At 44.6% G+C, this 15,467-nt stretch overlaps 1 protein-coding gene across 3 annotated transcripts in view; it reads right to left on the reverse strand.

The window, feature by feature from the left end:
- Positions 1 to 15,467, reverse strand: part of TPP2 (tripeptidyl peptidase 2) — a 58,983-nt gene that overhangs the window by 18,662 nt on the left and 24,854 nt on the right. For all 3 annotated transcript variants that reach the window (XM_006042240.4, XM_006042241.4, XM_025262603.3), the window contains exons 10-22: positions 13,749 to 13,848; positions 13,329 to 13,477; positions 11,498 to 11,613; positions 10,812 to 10,980; positions 9,948 to 10,105; positions 9,583 to 9,659; positions 7,547 to 7,653; positions 6,679 to 6,833; positions 3,595 to 3,711; positions 3,255 to 3,355; positions 2,581 to 2,677; positions 1,612 to 1,749; positions 52 to 296 (exon numbers count right to left, since the gene is read on the reverse strand). In XM_006042240.4, coding sequence (XP_006042302.2) covers positions 52 to 296; positions 1,612 to 1,749; positions 2,581 to 2,677; positions 3,255 to 3,355; positions 3,595 to 3,711; positions 6,679 to 6,833; positions 7,547 to 7,653; positions 9,583 to 9,659; positions 9,948 to 10,105; positions 10,812 to 10,980; positions 11,498 to 11,613; positions 13,329 to 13,477; positions 13,749 to 13,848 — 1,729 coding nt within the window. The remainder of the gene's footprint in view (positions 1 to 51; positions 297 to 1,611; positions 1,750 to 2,580; positions 2,678 to 3,254; positions 3,356 to 3,594; positions 3,712 to 6,678; positions 6,834 to 7,546; positions 7,654 to 9,582; positions 9,660 to 9,947; positions 10,106 to 10,811; positions 10,981 to 11,497; positions 11,614 to 13,328; positions 13,478 to 13,748; positions 13,849 to 15,467) is intronic.

Below are 15,467 nucleotides of genomic sequence, written 5' to 3' on the forward strand. Positions count from 1 at the left end.
AGACCACAGAGAATCAGACAGACACTGAAAGCAAGTCATGTTATCACTTACTTGTCATCGGGTAAGGAAGTGACAAAGAACGGCTGGTTGTATTTGGGGGGTAACGTCAAGTTACTTGATTTCTTCTTTCCTAGAAGTGCAAGGCTATGATTCTCATGGATATCTAAGCTCAAGGTATTAGACAACCTATGAGAAACAATGAATGGGAGATCTTTCAGACGTTCCAGATCACTGATTTGCTCGTGACGGATCTGCAGTCGAATTGTGTAATCTCCTTTCTCCAGTTTCAAGGAATACTGAAAAAGAAAAGTATTTGGGAAGAGTCAAGTTGAGCCACGTGAACAAAAGTCACAACCTAAGGGGACAGACAGTAGGAACGCCCCCTTACACGGCGCTCAGTGTGTGACGTACAGGGCAAGTTACGACGCACACGTTTACACGCGCACAACATCCCGACTGTGCGGGTGAGCAAGGGTGAGGCTCAGAGCCATCACGAGACCTGGCCAAGGTCGCGTGCAGAGCAGAGAGTCGGGGAGCTGAAGGCGGCTCTGGCTCCGGAGCCCTGTACCTCCTGCAACAACAGGCTACTCCTACGCTCTCAGCTGACTCCGTCTCCACTCATAAAGGCAATGTCCTCCCTGTTCGTGGGTCTTCATAGGCACGTATAAAACAACACGAGAATGAGCAAAACTGAGGTGCTGTGTAGTATCGAAGACAGACACAGACGCTTGTTTTCACACACACGATGGTAACCTTTGGATTATATCCAACACGCCACCCCGCTTACTGCAGACAGCAGAGACGGGAGCCCGTGGACGTGAAGGAATATGAATCTACTCAGCACTGTGCTCCATCCAGTCAAGCTGCTCAAGAGGCTGGAACACCGTCCTCTCCGTAGCAACAGGTTCTGAGACTACAGCAACCACAGGAGCGGCCGCAGTGACATCCCATCTGCAGTAGGGACACGGGCCTGGCCTCGCTTTGATGAGAATGGAATCCATTCCTTACACGACTGAAAACCCTACATAGGTTATTTTTACTATTTAGCATTGAATTATTAATGTTACAGGAAATATGTAATTTCTTGGTCATGATATTTCAATCAGGGATAAAATTCCTATAAATCCTAGGATTAAGAGATTGTTTTCCTTCCAAATGACAGTGCCAGGCACAGCGCCTGGCGGACAGCCAGTGATCAGCACTCAGCCCACCGACAAGGAACGCATCTCAGAGTTCTAATAACCTGAGGACACCTGGCCCTGTCATCGTGCTCTCGATCCAGTTCAGACCTGGGACCACTTTTCGGTGCTCACATATCCTGATGGTTTGCTCTCAGCATTCAGATGGCAGTGAGCACAGGGTCGGAAGGAGAATAATAAAAGGCTCTGCCAGCCGGTGTCCGTGAGTGTCCTTCTGGGCCCCTCTTGACCCAAAGCCAGATGGAGCCCGAAGGTGCGGCTGTGCAGCTGCAGCAGAAGAGGCGCTGCCAGCCTCGTGTCAAGCACTGAACACGGCATCACAAAGCAGGGACGTCACCAGAGCAAGAATCCGGGGGTCACTGGCTCAGGAAACGGCTTCTGTGAATTCTAAAAATCACTGCGCACTTCCTACCTGATGAGGATATGCGTCGCCAGAGCCCATCTGTCTCTTGTTCTGGTCAAATATGATCCAGAGCTGACTGTCGAATTCTGACTCGTACAATAACTCACAGAGCAGCGGGCAGCTAGGGGTCACTTCCCCGCTTTTGGGCTGTTAAAAAAAAAAGAATGATTACTTGAAATGGTTTATATGATTTCTAACACAGATCTGTAATACTGTTATCGATGAAACTTACATTAAAAGTATTAAAAACATTTTATTGAGGTAACCAATCTTAAAAATGCAGAACACTCGGTATTTAGGGACTAATAAAACGTATTTCTCCTTTACAAGGTTTAAAAAACACAAACCTAGGTAACTGCATTCATTTATAAAGCAATATATATTCTTTAGGACGCTTAATTCATTGGTTTTTAATGAAACAAATATATTTATAAGGTTGAAATTAGACAATCCACCAGTATCAAACATCTCCCCAGCGATAGCTCATATTATGCTTCAATAAGAGTTTTACTAAAATCTTACTGATTCTCCATAAACTTCGATCTGACATTTATGCTCATCTCAACTACCTTTACCACCCATTCAACCAAGGAGCCATTCTGACATCTCACTGTGTCAACGCAGAGAGCAAAGAGGCCCAGTTCCCTAATCAGAAGGCAGCTGGTTTCAACAAACACTGAACCAGAGGACAGGTATCGAAGGACAGATGTCAGTGATGACAAAAACTAAGACTCAAAGGTCAGGTCGCCACTAAGTAAGAATTTGTGACTTCAGATCTGAATGGTGCTTACATCATTATATATCATAATTTCCCAAAGAATAATTCTAAATTAGCCAGTGTTATTTATTTGATTCTATTTCATATATATGCATGTATACACACACACCCCCATTGAACACACTGTCCTTCCCGTTTTTATGGTTTATAAAAACACAGAAATTTGTTGCAAGGGTATACCTGATCACACAAACACTTACTTGATGAAAGTTGTAAGTCAGGATCATCTCATAAAGTTGACGATTATTTGGCAAAACATCTCTCGATCCTAAAGGTTTTGTTTTTGCACTCAGTGGGCTGTAATCAGACAATTGCATAAGAGTCAAAGGTTCATTTCAATGAGAAAAAACTATAAGCAGTGAAAACTACGGCAAATCACAGTAACTGATAAATGAGCATTCCTGGACACTGTCCTTCCCAGTGTATTTTATAACACTTAAATCATTAACTTACATAATTCTTTATTGACCAAACCACAGCAACACACAAAGTTAAAACTCTGCAGCATTAAAAATGTAACACCCTTTTCATGATAAAAACATTTTCAACTACCAACTAAGAGCCCTAATGTAATCAGATCCCGGTACTACGTGACGATCCTTAATGGGGCTGAAGGACAGGTCTGAACGCAGACAGTCCTGCCCTCGTCACAGGGTGGGTCCTGCCAGGTGCCCCCCGAGGGTTCCAGGCGCATGTCACGTAAGGTCTCCCCAGAGACCTGTCCAGTTTTCTAGGCTGGAAAGTCATGCAGTGAATTTTCATCTCCAGCCTTCATGTGACTTAAGGAAAAAAAAGACCCTTTCCAAGGAGTGAAGAGGGCCCTCCCACCACCCCCTGGAAACCCAACACTGTAGCCCTGAAACATTTAAGATACCGCAGTGTTTGGACCCAGCTCTTCAGAGTTATGCAGGGAGCCAGGTCTTCATACTTCAAGGAGGACTGAACATCAAAACGGTTGATTCCTTCTGATGCATGCTACGAAGGATATTTATCAAATTAGTTTCTCCAACTTACTGAAAATGAACTGCATTTTAAAATACTTAAACCTAAAATACATGTGTCAAATATGAAGTTTATAAGCACCCATGAAAAAAAGACTATTGCTATTTCCTGAACATAGGTAATGTCCCCATTAAAATTTAAATCTAACCATTGACATTATTTCACAGTAACATGCATAACTGACCTTGAAAATGATGGAAAGGTGAACTTACAATGTTTAACTGTGGAGCAGTACATACAATGCCATGGAAAGAAACAGTGTAGTCAATGTTGACATCGCTGAGACTTGCCCACCAGCGAGCAATGCAAAACTCGATTGCTTTCCCACCCTACAGAGAAAAATGAAACATACTGTAAATGTGTGAATCACAAAATACAAACAGATTTGCACAGAGAGAAAACTCCAAGAATCTTGTTATTAGCTACGCCTGGTGCTGCTGCTGCTGCTAAGTCGCTTCAGTCATGTCCAACTCTGTGTGACCCCATAGACGGCAGCCCACCAGGCTTCCCGTCCCTGGGATTCTCCAGGCAAGAACACTGGAGTGGGCTGCCATTTCCTTCAGTGAATGAAAGTGAAAAGTGAAAGTGAAGTCGCTCACTCGTGTCCGACTCTAGCGACCCCATGGACTGCAGCCTACCAGGCTCCTCCATCCATGGGATTTTAGCTACGCCTGGAGTTACCCAAATCAGCTGCAGAGACAGAGCACAGGTATTTAAATACACAGTTATCTACCCATAATCCTAAACTGCTTGTTGTAAGAGATCTGAGGTGGCTTCCAAGTACATATAATAAATTAACAGTGAAAACAACCAGAATAAAAACAGGACCAAAGGAAAAATCGTTACAAACGATGGCAAGAGAAGGGGTATATACGACAGCTGTGTAGGGGCTTTCAGTGGTCACAGGTAGTCAGTCGTCTTGGGCTCAGAGCTGCCTGGCAACCAAAGTCAAATGAAATTATGGTCCCTCCCTTCTTTCTTCTTATTAAAAAAATCAGGAACAAAAGCTGTTCCCTGGATACTGAGTTTTAAATTTTCTAGTAATCAGTGTACTCAGTTCAGTCTCTCAGTCATGTCCTACTCTTTGCGATCCCATGGACTGCAGCACACCAGGCTTCCCTGTTTATCACCAACTCCTTGAGCTTGCTCAAACTCAAGTCTATAGAGTCAGTGATGCCATCCAACCATCTCATCCTCTGTTGTCCCCTTCTCCTTCTGCCCTCAATTTTTCCCAGCATCAGGGTCTTTTCCAATGAGTCAGTTCTTCACATCAGGTGGCCAAAGTATTGAGTTTCAGCTTCAGCATCAGTCCTTTCAATGAATATTCGGGTTGATTTCCCTTAGGATTGACTGGTTGGATCTCCTTGCAGTCCAAGGGACTCTCAAGAGTCTTTTCCAGCACCACAGTTCAAAAGCATCAATTCTTCGGCGCTCAGCTTTCTTTATGGTCTGACTCTCATATCCATACATGACTGCTGGAAAAACCATAGCTTTGACTAGATGAATCTTTGTTGGCAAAGTTATGTTTCTGCTTTTTAATATGCTGTCTAGGTTGATCAAAGCTTTTCTTCCAAGGAGCAAGCGTCTTTTAATTTCATGGCTGCAGTCATCATCTGCAATGATTCTGGAGCCCAAGAAAATAAAGTCTCTCACTGTTTCCATTGTTTTCCATTTGCCATGAAGTGACTGGACCAGATGCCATGATCTTAGTTTTCTGAATGTTGAGTTTTAAGCCAACCGTTTCACTCTCCTCTTTCATGTTCATCAAGACACTCTTTAGTTCTGCTTTGCTTTCTGCCATAAGGGTGGTGTCATCTGCATATCTGAGGTTATTTATATTTCTCCCGGCAATCTTGATTCCAGCTTGTGCTTCCTCCAGGCCAGTGTTTCTCATGATGTACTCTGCATATAAGTTAAATAAGCATGGTGACAATATACAGCCTTGACGTACTCCTTTCCCAATTTGGAACCAGTCTGTTGTTCCATGTCTAGTGCTAACTGTTGCTTCTTGACCTGCATACAGATTTCTCAAGAGGCAGGTAAGGTGGTCTGGTATTCCCATTTCTTGAAGAATTTTCCAGTTTGTTGTGATCCACACAGTCAAAGGCTTTGGTGTAGTCAATAAAGCAGAAATAGATGTTTTTCTGGAACTCTCTTGCTTTTTCGATGATCCAACAGATATTGGCAATTTGATCTCTGGTTTCTCTGCCTTTTCTAAATCCAGTTTGAGCATCTGGAAGTTCACGGTTCACATACTGTTGAAGCCTGGCTTGGAGAATTTTGAGCATTACTTTGCTAGCATGTGAGATGAGTGCAATTGTGTGGTAGTTTGAACATTCTTTGCAATAGAAAGTTTAAAGATGAATCATATTACTGAGTTGGTGATGGACAGGGAGGCCTGGCGTGCTGCAATTTATGGGGTTGCAAAGAGTCGGACACAACTATGCAACTCAGCTGAACACATACAAGAACACAAGTGAAAGTTTATCTTCTGATCACTTATCTTCTGAGAAGAGATAAAGGAAAGATAAGGGATCCAAGTCAAAACACTAGGTAGCAAGTTTGAAGAAGCTCACCAGTACATTCACCTTCTAGAAGGGAGCCCCCACTCCTCACGCTGCAGGCTAAGTGTGGAAATGTGCCACACTGAAGTAATCTGTAGGAAGGACTGGCAGTTTTCACCTATAGAGCAAATTAACCTCATGGATTCTTAACAACAGTAATAAAATGACTAAAGTAAATAAAAAAGTCTTAAATATGCAAATAGTCTACCATACAATGAGAAAACAATCTCAACCAGGGTCCACTTTGTGAAGCGCCAGCATCCAGCATACCAGAACTTTCTTCTGACTACATTATTTAAGAGTTAGAGAGATTAGTATTTACCTCACTTGGTCTTAAGTGTCTTAATAAGATGACCTATCTTCTGACATTACTCAGTATTAATAAAACACACAGGCCCAGTGTGCTCTGAATGCAAACTACCAAATCAAATCAAAATACTTAAGTCTTAGCTCACACCAAGGGCTTTCAGGTGGCTCAGTGGTCAGGAATCCTGCCTGCCTGCCAAGGAGGAGACTTGGGTTCGATCCCTGGGTTGGGAAGAGGCCCTGGGGGAGGGCGTGGCAAGCCAGCCCGGTCTTCTCTGGAGAATCCCAGGGACGGAGGAGCCTGCGGGGCTGCAGTCCTTGCAGTCACCAAGAGCTGGACACGACTTAGCGACTGAGCAACAGCAGCCCACACGAAAGACAAATGGGTAACAGTTTTAGGATTTCAGACTGTTTATCAAAACTTACTAAGACTGGAAAAGCTTCAGTGAGCGTTCCCTTCTCTGGAAGGGAACAAAATTTGTAGAATTCGTGACTTCTGTACGCTCTCTGCTTCACAAGCTGCACTGCGTGGAGGACAAACTTGGCAGAGACCTCAGAAGAACAGGAGCACACGGTGACCTCTGAGGCAAGAAGGCAAGAGGCAACACTGTCACTCTGAGATTTCAAATGGACACAAATTCTGTAAGGCCTACTCCTACATTAGGGGAATCAGCTATCAAGAATAAAACGATACATTCAAGTGAAACCCACATATTTCCTTAAAAACAATGAATTGACAGAATATTAATTAAGATGAGAGGGTAGGAAAGTTAGCTATGGAAAATAAACAAATCAGGATTTAAGTGAGCAAGCGCTATGCTACAAAGAGCATGAAACAGAAGCGGTCCATGGATGGACACACAATTATTCTAGCTGGGGGATTTAAAAAATCTCTTCCTCCTCTGTTGCTAAGTTCAGCCTTTCCTCTTACTTTAGCTAAAAGCCAATCAGTTCCCGATAAAGAGGACTTTAATTTTAGAAACCTCTGTATGTTACCATGCCGAAGTTCCATTAGTATCCCTTTATTCAACTTCACTGGTAAGTTTTCCTAATCTCTCCCCCTTGGTTTATCTGCTCTGGCCTTCAGAGTCCACATAAAGATTGGGGGGGGGGGGGGTGGGGAGGTGGTGGGAGGGAGTTTCAAAAGGGAGGGGACATGTGTCCTTCTGACTGATTCACGATGCTGTATGGCAGAAACCAACACAACATTGTAATGCAATTATCCTCCAATTAAAGAAAAAAGCCAAAAAAAAAAAAAAGACAAATGGGCAAGACAGACTTTAATTTTACTTACCAGCCCATGTTGCACCCTCAGGAACCTCAATAAAATGCCTTCGAATCTGACCAGGTTTAAAATGTACATCTGTCAAGGCCAGGTCATAATGTGTTGATTCATTTACTCTAAAAATTAATAAAAATTAATGATTAAACATGATATCTTATTAAAAAGGGCTTCATATTGTAAACCAACTGGCACTCTAGATTTCAACAGCTCCTGAGAAATGAACACAGGAAGTTAAAGGCTGGGAACAAAACGGTGTGCACAGTATCATCTCATCTCTGCAACATGTCAGCAGAGAGAACTGGGGGGAGCCCAGTGTAGATGATTTTTCTGCTTTTTACTCATTTTATAATTTGTCTATAATACACCCAGACACACAGTTCTTTTTTGTTGCTGTTGTTAACGGAATTCTACAACATCCACATAATTTTCCAAAAACCAGAATCTGGACTATTTTGAGTCTAAAATACTAAAATCAAAGGCAACGTTTTGTGACTCTGATACTGTCTTATCCCTCTGAAACTGCTATTAAATTTAATCCCTTTTGTAGCTTCAAAATGCACCCATGCCAGAAATGACACAGTACAAAGGAAAACTACTTTCACAGGATTTTTAAAAAGGATCAGTGAAACCCAAAAGTCAAATGTTTACTTATCCACACTGGAAAGCTAAAGTAGATACTAAGGATTAACTCTACTCAGTGTGACAAACATTTAATGAGTGCCTACTACATCGGGGGCACAGCTACCAGAAGCTACAGACGCAACAGTGAATGTACTGCTTTCCTTTTCTTCAGCCAGTACCATGGGACAGAACATCCAGCAGAGATGCTGAACGCAGCATGCTCTGGGAGACGGGGCGCGCTCGTGGAAAAGACGCAAAGTGCTTTGTTTGTGTGGAGTGATCCCAGACAGCTTCCATCAGAAGAGGTCTTGGCCGATTCCTGAATCTTACACGTTACCTCGTCTAGTAAGTTCCTGTTGGACTTGCAGGGAAAACGCGGCTGAGAATTTAACCGTTCTGCATTTTCTTACTTGTGTCACTAGTTATCTCCGTTTCATTCTATACTTCATACAGGCTGAGACCTACTGCATATTAAATATTACTGTGCAACTCACTCAACAGAAAGTGCTAACGCAGAATTTCCCACCGTTTCCAGAATTCTCATCTCGGTCTTGCCCTTCATGTACTGGACCATTTTTTGTGTTTGTTCTGTACAGTGGGCTCCACGTGGGTTACGTAAGATGCAGGCCCTGAGTCTTCCGTGGGCTCACAGTCAAATGGGGTAAATTAAAAATGACAGCACGCTGGCTAAAGCCTAAACCACAGGTGTGTAAAAGTGAGAAGCAGCAGAAAGGAGGGACTCCCTTCAGCTGGGGATGACCGGGAACCTGCATGGTCGTTGGGTTAGGAGACAGGGGACTAAAGCAAAGAATCAGCTGTGCAAACAGGCGTGTCCTGAAGACAGCAGAAAGGTCAGCTCTGGTGAGCTCGTGGGAATGTAGAAAGTGGTGATGGAACCGCAGGAGACACAGGCTCTGCAGGACCACCGTTGGCGATCTGCAGAGCAGGATCCTCGGCCGAGATGCTAAAGGACCTTATACGGAAGCAGTATGATCAGACCTGACCCTTCAGTCCGGGGTGGAAGACAAGATGGGAAGGGAAGAGCCTGGAAACAGAGGGGACTAGAAATGCGGAAGAACCAGGAGACAATATGATTCCAGAGATGGGGGCGGCGGCGGTGAGGTCGGGGTGGGAGGGGACAAAGTCACTGTGAAGACACTGCAGAGGCTTCAGGCCTCCAGCCCGGGCAGTCGGGAGGGCGCCGTCACCCTGGTGGAGGGCAGGCGGCAGACGCCATTAATCCTCCTCCCTGTGAACCGGAACAGCTGACCGACCACGTGCCACCTTGGATGCTGAGCAAGGAGCAGAATTAAAACCCAGTTCCTTGGTTCTGGCCTGCGGATCCTTTACAAGCTCAGCCTGTTTCCATGAACAGCCACCTCACAGTTACACGAACAGCACGCTGGTGGTGACTGGGCACTTACTTGGCTGCGATGACTGCGGTGATGGGGACTCTGAACAGAGGGCCTGCGTTGGGCGATGCTATGTCATAGCCACATACCTTGAGAAAAGAGTTAAGTGTCAGTATCCACAAACGAAGCTTCTTTAAAAGGAGAGAATGAAAGAAGGTGGACCTACTCACAGAATAAATTAATCTCATATTAAAGGTGAAACATCCTAAGAAAAAGCATCAATTTTCTGATGTCACATCACATATCAAAGGCAAACAGCCTGAACAACTATATGCAGGCCAAGCCTTGACTAACTCAGACTAATGGGTAAACAGTCTGCCACACAAACACTCCTACACAGTGCAAAGAAGGCAGAGTGAAGACACGCAGGCGGGTACCTCTGTATAATGCAGTCCTTCCCTTAAGCCCCTGGGGTCCACACGTATGTTTATGTGTCTGCACTGGTTCATGAGTTCCAAATGGCTGGGACACTGAACCCATGATGAATTCGAAGTTAAGGCTAAATGCAGCTGGAGGGATATTTTCTCAGAGTTTTCTGGCATTAAAAAAAACAGAAAGTGAAGATTAGCTCTGTTTTCCTCTTCTTCCATTTTAAAACGTTCTGTAGTCTCTCAAGAACATTCAGCAGCAGGAAAGCACCATTGGCTATAAAATGTAGGAGGCACGGGCTCCCCAAGCACAGCCCACACACATCAGTCACACAGTCTCCCTCACACGTATTTCAGCACGCTTGGGGTCCATCCACACGCTCACCCAGCATGGCCACAACCTTAACATAAGGCGTTTAGTGCTGTTTTTTCATACTGCATGCAGTTAACAGAATCTAAGAGACTCCTAATTTACAGTCATGACAGTCTTGTTTACATTCACTGAGCTGGGCTTCTCCCTGGTTGCTTCTGATTTTCCCACTCTGCAACCAAAATCTGGCTCTTACACTCAAGCAGTAAAGGTGGGAAAGAAAAGGCATCTGACGCTTTATGATCCACAATTTAATTAAGAGCTCTAGGTGACTGAAGGCCCATTCTACTATTTTCTTGTAGTCACACTGCTAACTCAACTGCCACTGTATCAGGGTCCCCAATTGCCATCAGTTTCCCCTATGCTCTGAAATGCACAGTAATATTAACATTGTTCATTCCTATCGCCTCTTTAAAACATCAGCCTAAACAGCACTTCTCTATTACAGTACAATTCAAACCAAAAATGTGAACATGTGAGCTTCCTCTCTGGCTATCACCCACCAGTATTTTCTGGAAATACAGGTTCAATGCCAACGCCATGATCCGAAGGTGCGGCCACCTGAACAGGATCTCGGAGGTAGATGCCACGGTTAGTTCCCACAGTAACAGTGAAACCTAATTTATTAGCAAACGATGTGTTCTGAACGAGGTAGTCATAGGCTTTATCAACCTAATTAAAAGGATACAAATAGTAAGATACACATAGTTGGGTCAAAAAAATCTTCTGTTGCAAATCACCCATTTCATTTCAGTTATAGCAAAGTACAAGCAAGAAGTCAGCTTCAACATTCTCCTCTCTGAACTACATGATAAAGCCCATCAAGAGGACAGTTCTACCTCATTGGACAAAACACTGGTCCAGCCATGGGACTCACCTTCCACTTCACCCTTATACTCCCAAGTGATGATGCTAGGAATCCTCCACGTGCCATTATGCCTGGTCAGCTTTTACCCGCTGCCCTCTGCCATCTCTCTATATGTCTTACATCAATTACATTTCTCTATCTTACCACCCCAAATTCAACCATAAAATCTCTTTTCACACCTTCTTCGTTTATGGTTCAGAGAACTACTCTGGCCATATAGTCAATAATTAGAAAAACTCAATCACTATAGTAGGGATATTATCCAATAACAGCTAAAATATTATCCTACTGATCTACAGCCTGCTTCTCAAATGACAATACCTGAATAATACCGTGTCCTTGGGCAAATACTTCTATGTTGTCAGCCTTCACTGCAGTGTTTTCAAGAGCTCTTCTGACCGAATGAACTGTGTAGTTAACATCATTAGCTTTCAGACCTAAAATCAAAAGATGAAATCAAGAAACCAGTGTTTATTACAGAAGACAGTTACTTGAAACGCTTCCCCAGCCTCCCCCTGCCCTAGTATGGATAACGTGTATGTTTTCTGCTTTTAATGTTTTTGTGTCTCAACATTCATTTTTTAATCTTTTTTTTTTTTCCTTAAAAATGTGACAAACAGTATGACTCATAACACAAAGACTTCATTCAATAAAAACTTCCACATGCCCACTATAACACAGCATGAAGGTGGGCTCAGCACAGGGACCAAAAGGCATTCCAATCATGTTTTCCTTTAGACAGTGCTGGTCAATCAACATGGTCACTGGCAGAAGGTCTCAACCAGGGCGCACAGGATATACACCAGGGGTACGGAAACAAGCCATAAAGATGCTCAGGTCCCATGCAACTAATCAGCACCTTGGAGACCGGATCCTAGGAGGCTGATGACAAGCCTCCCGGTCGACAACAGGGACAATGAGGCTGGGGGTGACTGTCTACATGACGTGGAGGCCACCCAGCCGTCCACCTTCTGATGATGACTGTTGTGAGAGGTGGAAGCAAGTAAGACGGCACGCCTGTCCTCTCCAGAACTAAAGATGCAAATACTCATGAGGAGTGTAGAACATGAACCAAAAAAACATGGGAACATGATGGCACTGTAAGAGTCAACCGAGAAAGCAAACAATTTTGTCAGGGAGCATCCTGAAGAGGGCGATGCTCCCATCAGAAGAACAGATACTGGGTCGGCTCTCAGGGAATACACAGGCGTTCACAGGGCCAAGACTCGGCGGGAAAGGAATTCCAGGCAGACAGAATAGTGTACCACAGACAAGAGGCACCAGCGAGCCCGAGACACTTGGAGAGGCTGCACAGTAGAGCGAGGGTGGAGCCCAGTCAGTGCCGATGGCCCCATCCTCCCCATCAAGCATGCAGCCGCCTGCGGGTCAACCTACAAAGTCCCGCCTCCCCATGGTCCGGTTCACCGGCTCCATGGCAACGCTCCCTACCCTCTACTATGTCATGGAAGCGATTTTTTACTTTGTTCATAGTCTGTTCCTCCTCCAACTTTAATATCAACTCCACACAGGCAGGTCTTTTAGATGTTTTGTTCCCTACTTTAGCCCCAGGCCAAAATAAAGCTTAATAGTCAGTAACAGCCAATAAATATGCTTGCTGAGTGAATGCACGTTCAAACCATTACGATCACATAAATGATTCTCCACCAGACACTTTACTGTGGGCCAGGTCATTACCAATTCAACCACGTTTTCTTGCCCTGAGAACTTTAGAGAACAAAAATATCTGTCTGCAAGAAGAGAAAGGTACTCAATTACTTTTTATGGCTACAATCTGACTTTATTTTATGCCATCAAATTTATTTTATGAAACTGTCTAGACACTTCACACCTCCTTAAGCAAGCTTATAAACAAGTAAACCGTGGATTTTAGAACCCGGACTGAGGTGAAGCACAGGAAGGACAGAGGAACCTGGCACGCTGCAGTCCACGGGCTCACAGTCAGACACCACAGTGACCGAACAACAGCAGGGCGAAGTGTAAAATGATACTTTGAAAATCCATTTCTCTGTGTCACTTCTATCTCATTAAGAGTACTTAAACTGACAGAAACATGTGGAAGAGCCGACGACTCGCAGCTCCAGCAGGAGACTCTGCGGCGGGGTTAGCTGGGCTGCGGGGAGGCGCTCCTCACCTGACAGGACCAGGGCGATGCCCCCGCAGGCGTTGGGAGACGACATGGACGTCCCGTTCATGAGCTGGGTGCCCCGCAGCGTCCAGTTGGGGACGGAGGCGATGGCGCCGCCCGGGGCGCTGACGCTCACTCCGAGGGCCCCGTCAGCGCTGAAGGAGAGCAAGGCAGAGTCTGCTTAGGGAGGTGGGCACTGGGCCAACGGGCAAATGAACTCAGGGCAAAGCCCTGCGCCTCCCCCCAGGCAGTCGGGCAGAATGGCTGTGACAACCCCATGTTGGGAAGACCCCTGGAGGAGGGAAGGGCCACCCACGCCAGTGTTCCGGCCCGGAGAATTCCACAGACTGTGCAGTCCACGGGGTCGCAAAGAGGCCGACACGACTGAGCGCCTTTCGCTCCACTTCACTTCCACGCGCAACCTACCTGGGGCCTCGAGAAGACCACGTGTACTGATTTGCAGGTAACTTCTCTCTCAGAGAGTACTCGGCAACCATCATATCAGGAGAAACGTAGGCGCCGACACCTGCGGGGGGCAGGGGGGCGGGGAATGCGGTCATTGACAGAAGGATACAGAACAGGGGTCTCGACTCAAACCCCACTGCTCCCCCGGCCGTGGGATCCTGGCGAAGCACCTGTTCTCTGGACACCACCGTTCACTCTCACCACCGTTCTCTCTCACAAGATGGAAAGGTGAAAAAACTTAACGACCCAGGCAAGGTCACTACATACCAGACACTACATGAGGTGCTGCGCTTTTGTATATAAAAATACCTACCAGGACTATTATGTGGACTAAACAGGATAATGTAACTAAACGTGTGTGTATGCGTAAAAGAGAAAGAGAAATGTGTTTCAAACTGTAAAAATATAACTTCAGAAAAATAAAGGAATTAGTTGATTGATCTTCATTTTTAAATGACCATGGTATGGAAAATCCTACCATGAATTGGCAGTAGCCCTCCCCTGCAAAGTGGCTGCAGTAACATGCTGCAGTCTCCCAGATAAACGTGCAGATGCAAACTAGACTCTGAAATCACAGAATTCAGAGATCAAAGTCAGGGCCTTCATTCCAAGGATGTGGAAACAGGGCAGAGGGGGGTTAAAAAAATGTACTGAAGATAATGACCGGCAGAGACAAGACTCAGAATCCAAGACTATCAGCTCCTCATTCTCCTTCACAACACACACATCTGGGTAGAAAGCTGGACAGAATGAGTGAATTAAGAGGACTTAGGTCAACAGTGCTGCCACATGAAACTGCAGTCATTTTGTAGAATTTAGGTTAAAGTGCTCTGCCAATGTGGGGATAAGAAAATGACAAAATGCTGAGCGCTGTGGCGGAGCAGTGCATTTTTATCACTAGGTACCTCTCAGGATTATTTTGTTTCATTTTGTGTCCTTAAAAGTATCCAGAGATCTGGAACACACAACGCATGAATCACTGGCAGGCACTGCTGTCTTAACACAGGATTTAACAGAATTACTTTATCAAGAGATTTTAGGTTACTGAAAGCAAGCGACACCATGCTTAAAATTTACAAGCCACGAATACAAGCATGTCCCATAAATATAAGATCACTGGTATTTTAAAACAAAAATATTTTTAAAAGGACCAGTTTCTACTCTAACCTTTAATGCCCAAGTATTGTTGTGTGTCTATAAAACCTCTAATACCTACACAACTACAGTAGCTCCTATGACATGTATGCATTGTGCAGTTAATGATGGATACACCAGGAACACTGTTTGGGACCAGCTTTTATAGTCACATGTTCAATCACAAACATTAAGAGGTGTTTTGAGCCCACATTTAAAAATAAACCAAAAATCTTCAGGTCTCATTTACTATTTAAGGGATCTCAATTCACCCTTTCTCATTCATGCCTCACATTAAAAAAGCCAAGGGGTGGATTCCATGTTTTGTGGGATTTTGTTTTTGCACAAGATGGCAGCTACTGTCGTATAACAGAAGCTCATTTTATTATTTTCATATTATGACTCAAATAATTCGATCTCTTACAACTTTCGCTGACAGGCATTATTGTTTCCTGTTGGATTCCAGTGAAGCAGACAATACCGTGTCTGATCCTGAAGACAAAGGGTGGGGAAGGCCACAGGCACACAGTAAATGTGTTTCAACTG

Source organism: Bubalus bubalis, chromosome 13 (assembly GCF_019923935.1).
Source record: "Bubalus bubalis isolate 160015118507 breed Murrah chromosome 13, NDDB_SH_1, whole genome shotgun sequence".
NCBI classification, from domain to species: Eukaryota; Metazoa; Chordata; class Mammalia; order Artiodactyla; family Bovidae; genus Bubalus; species Bubalus bubalis.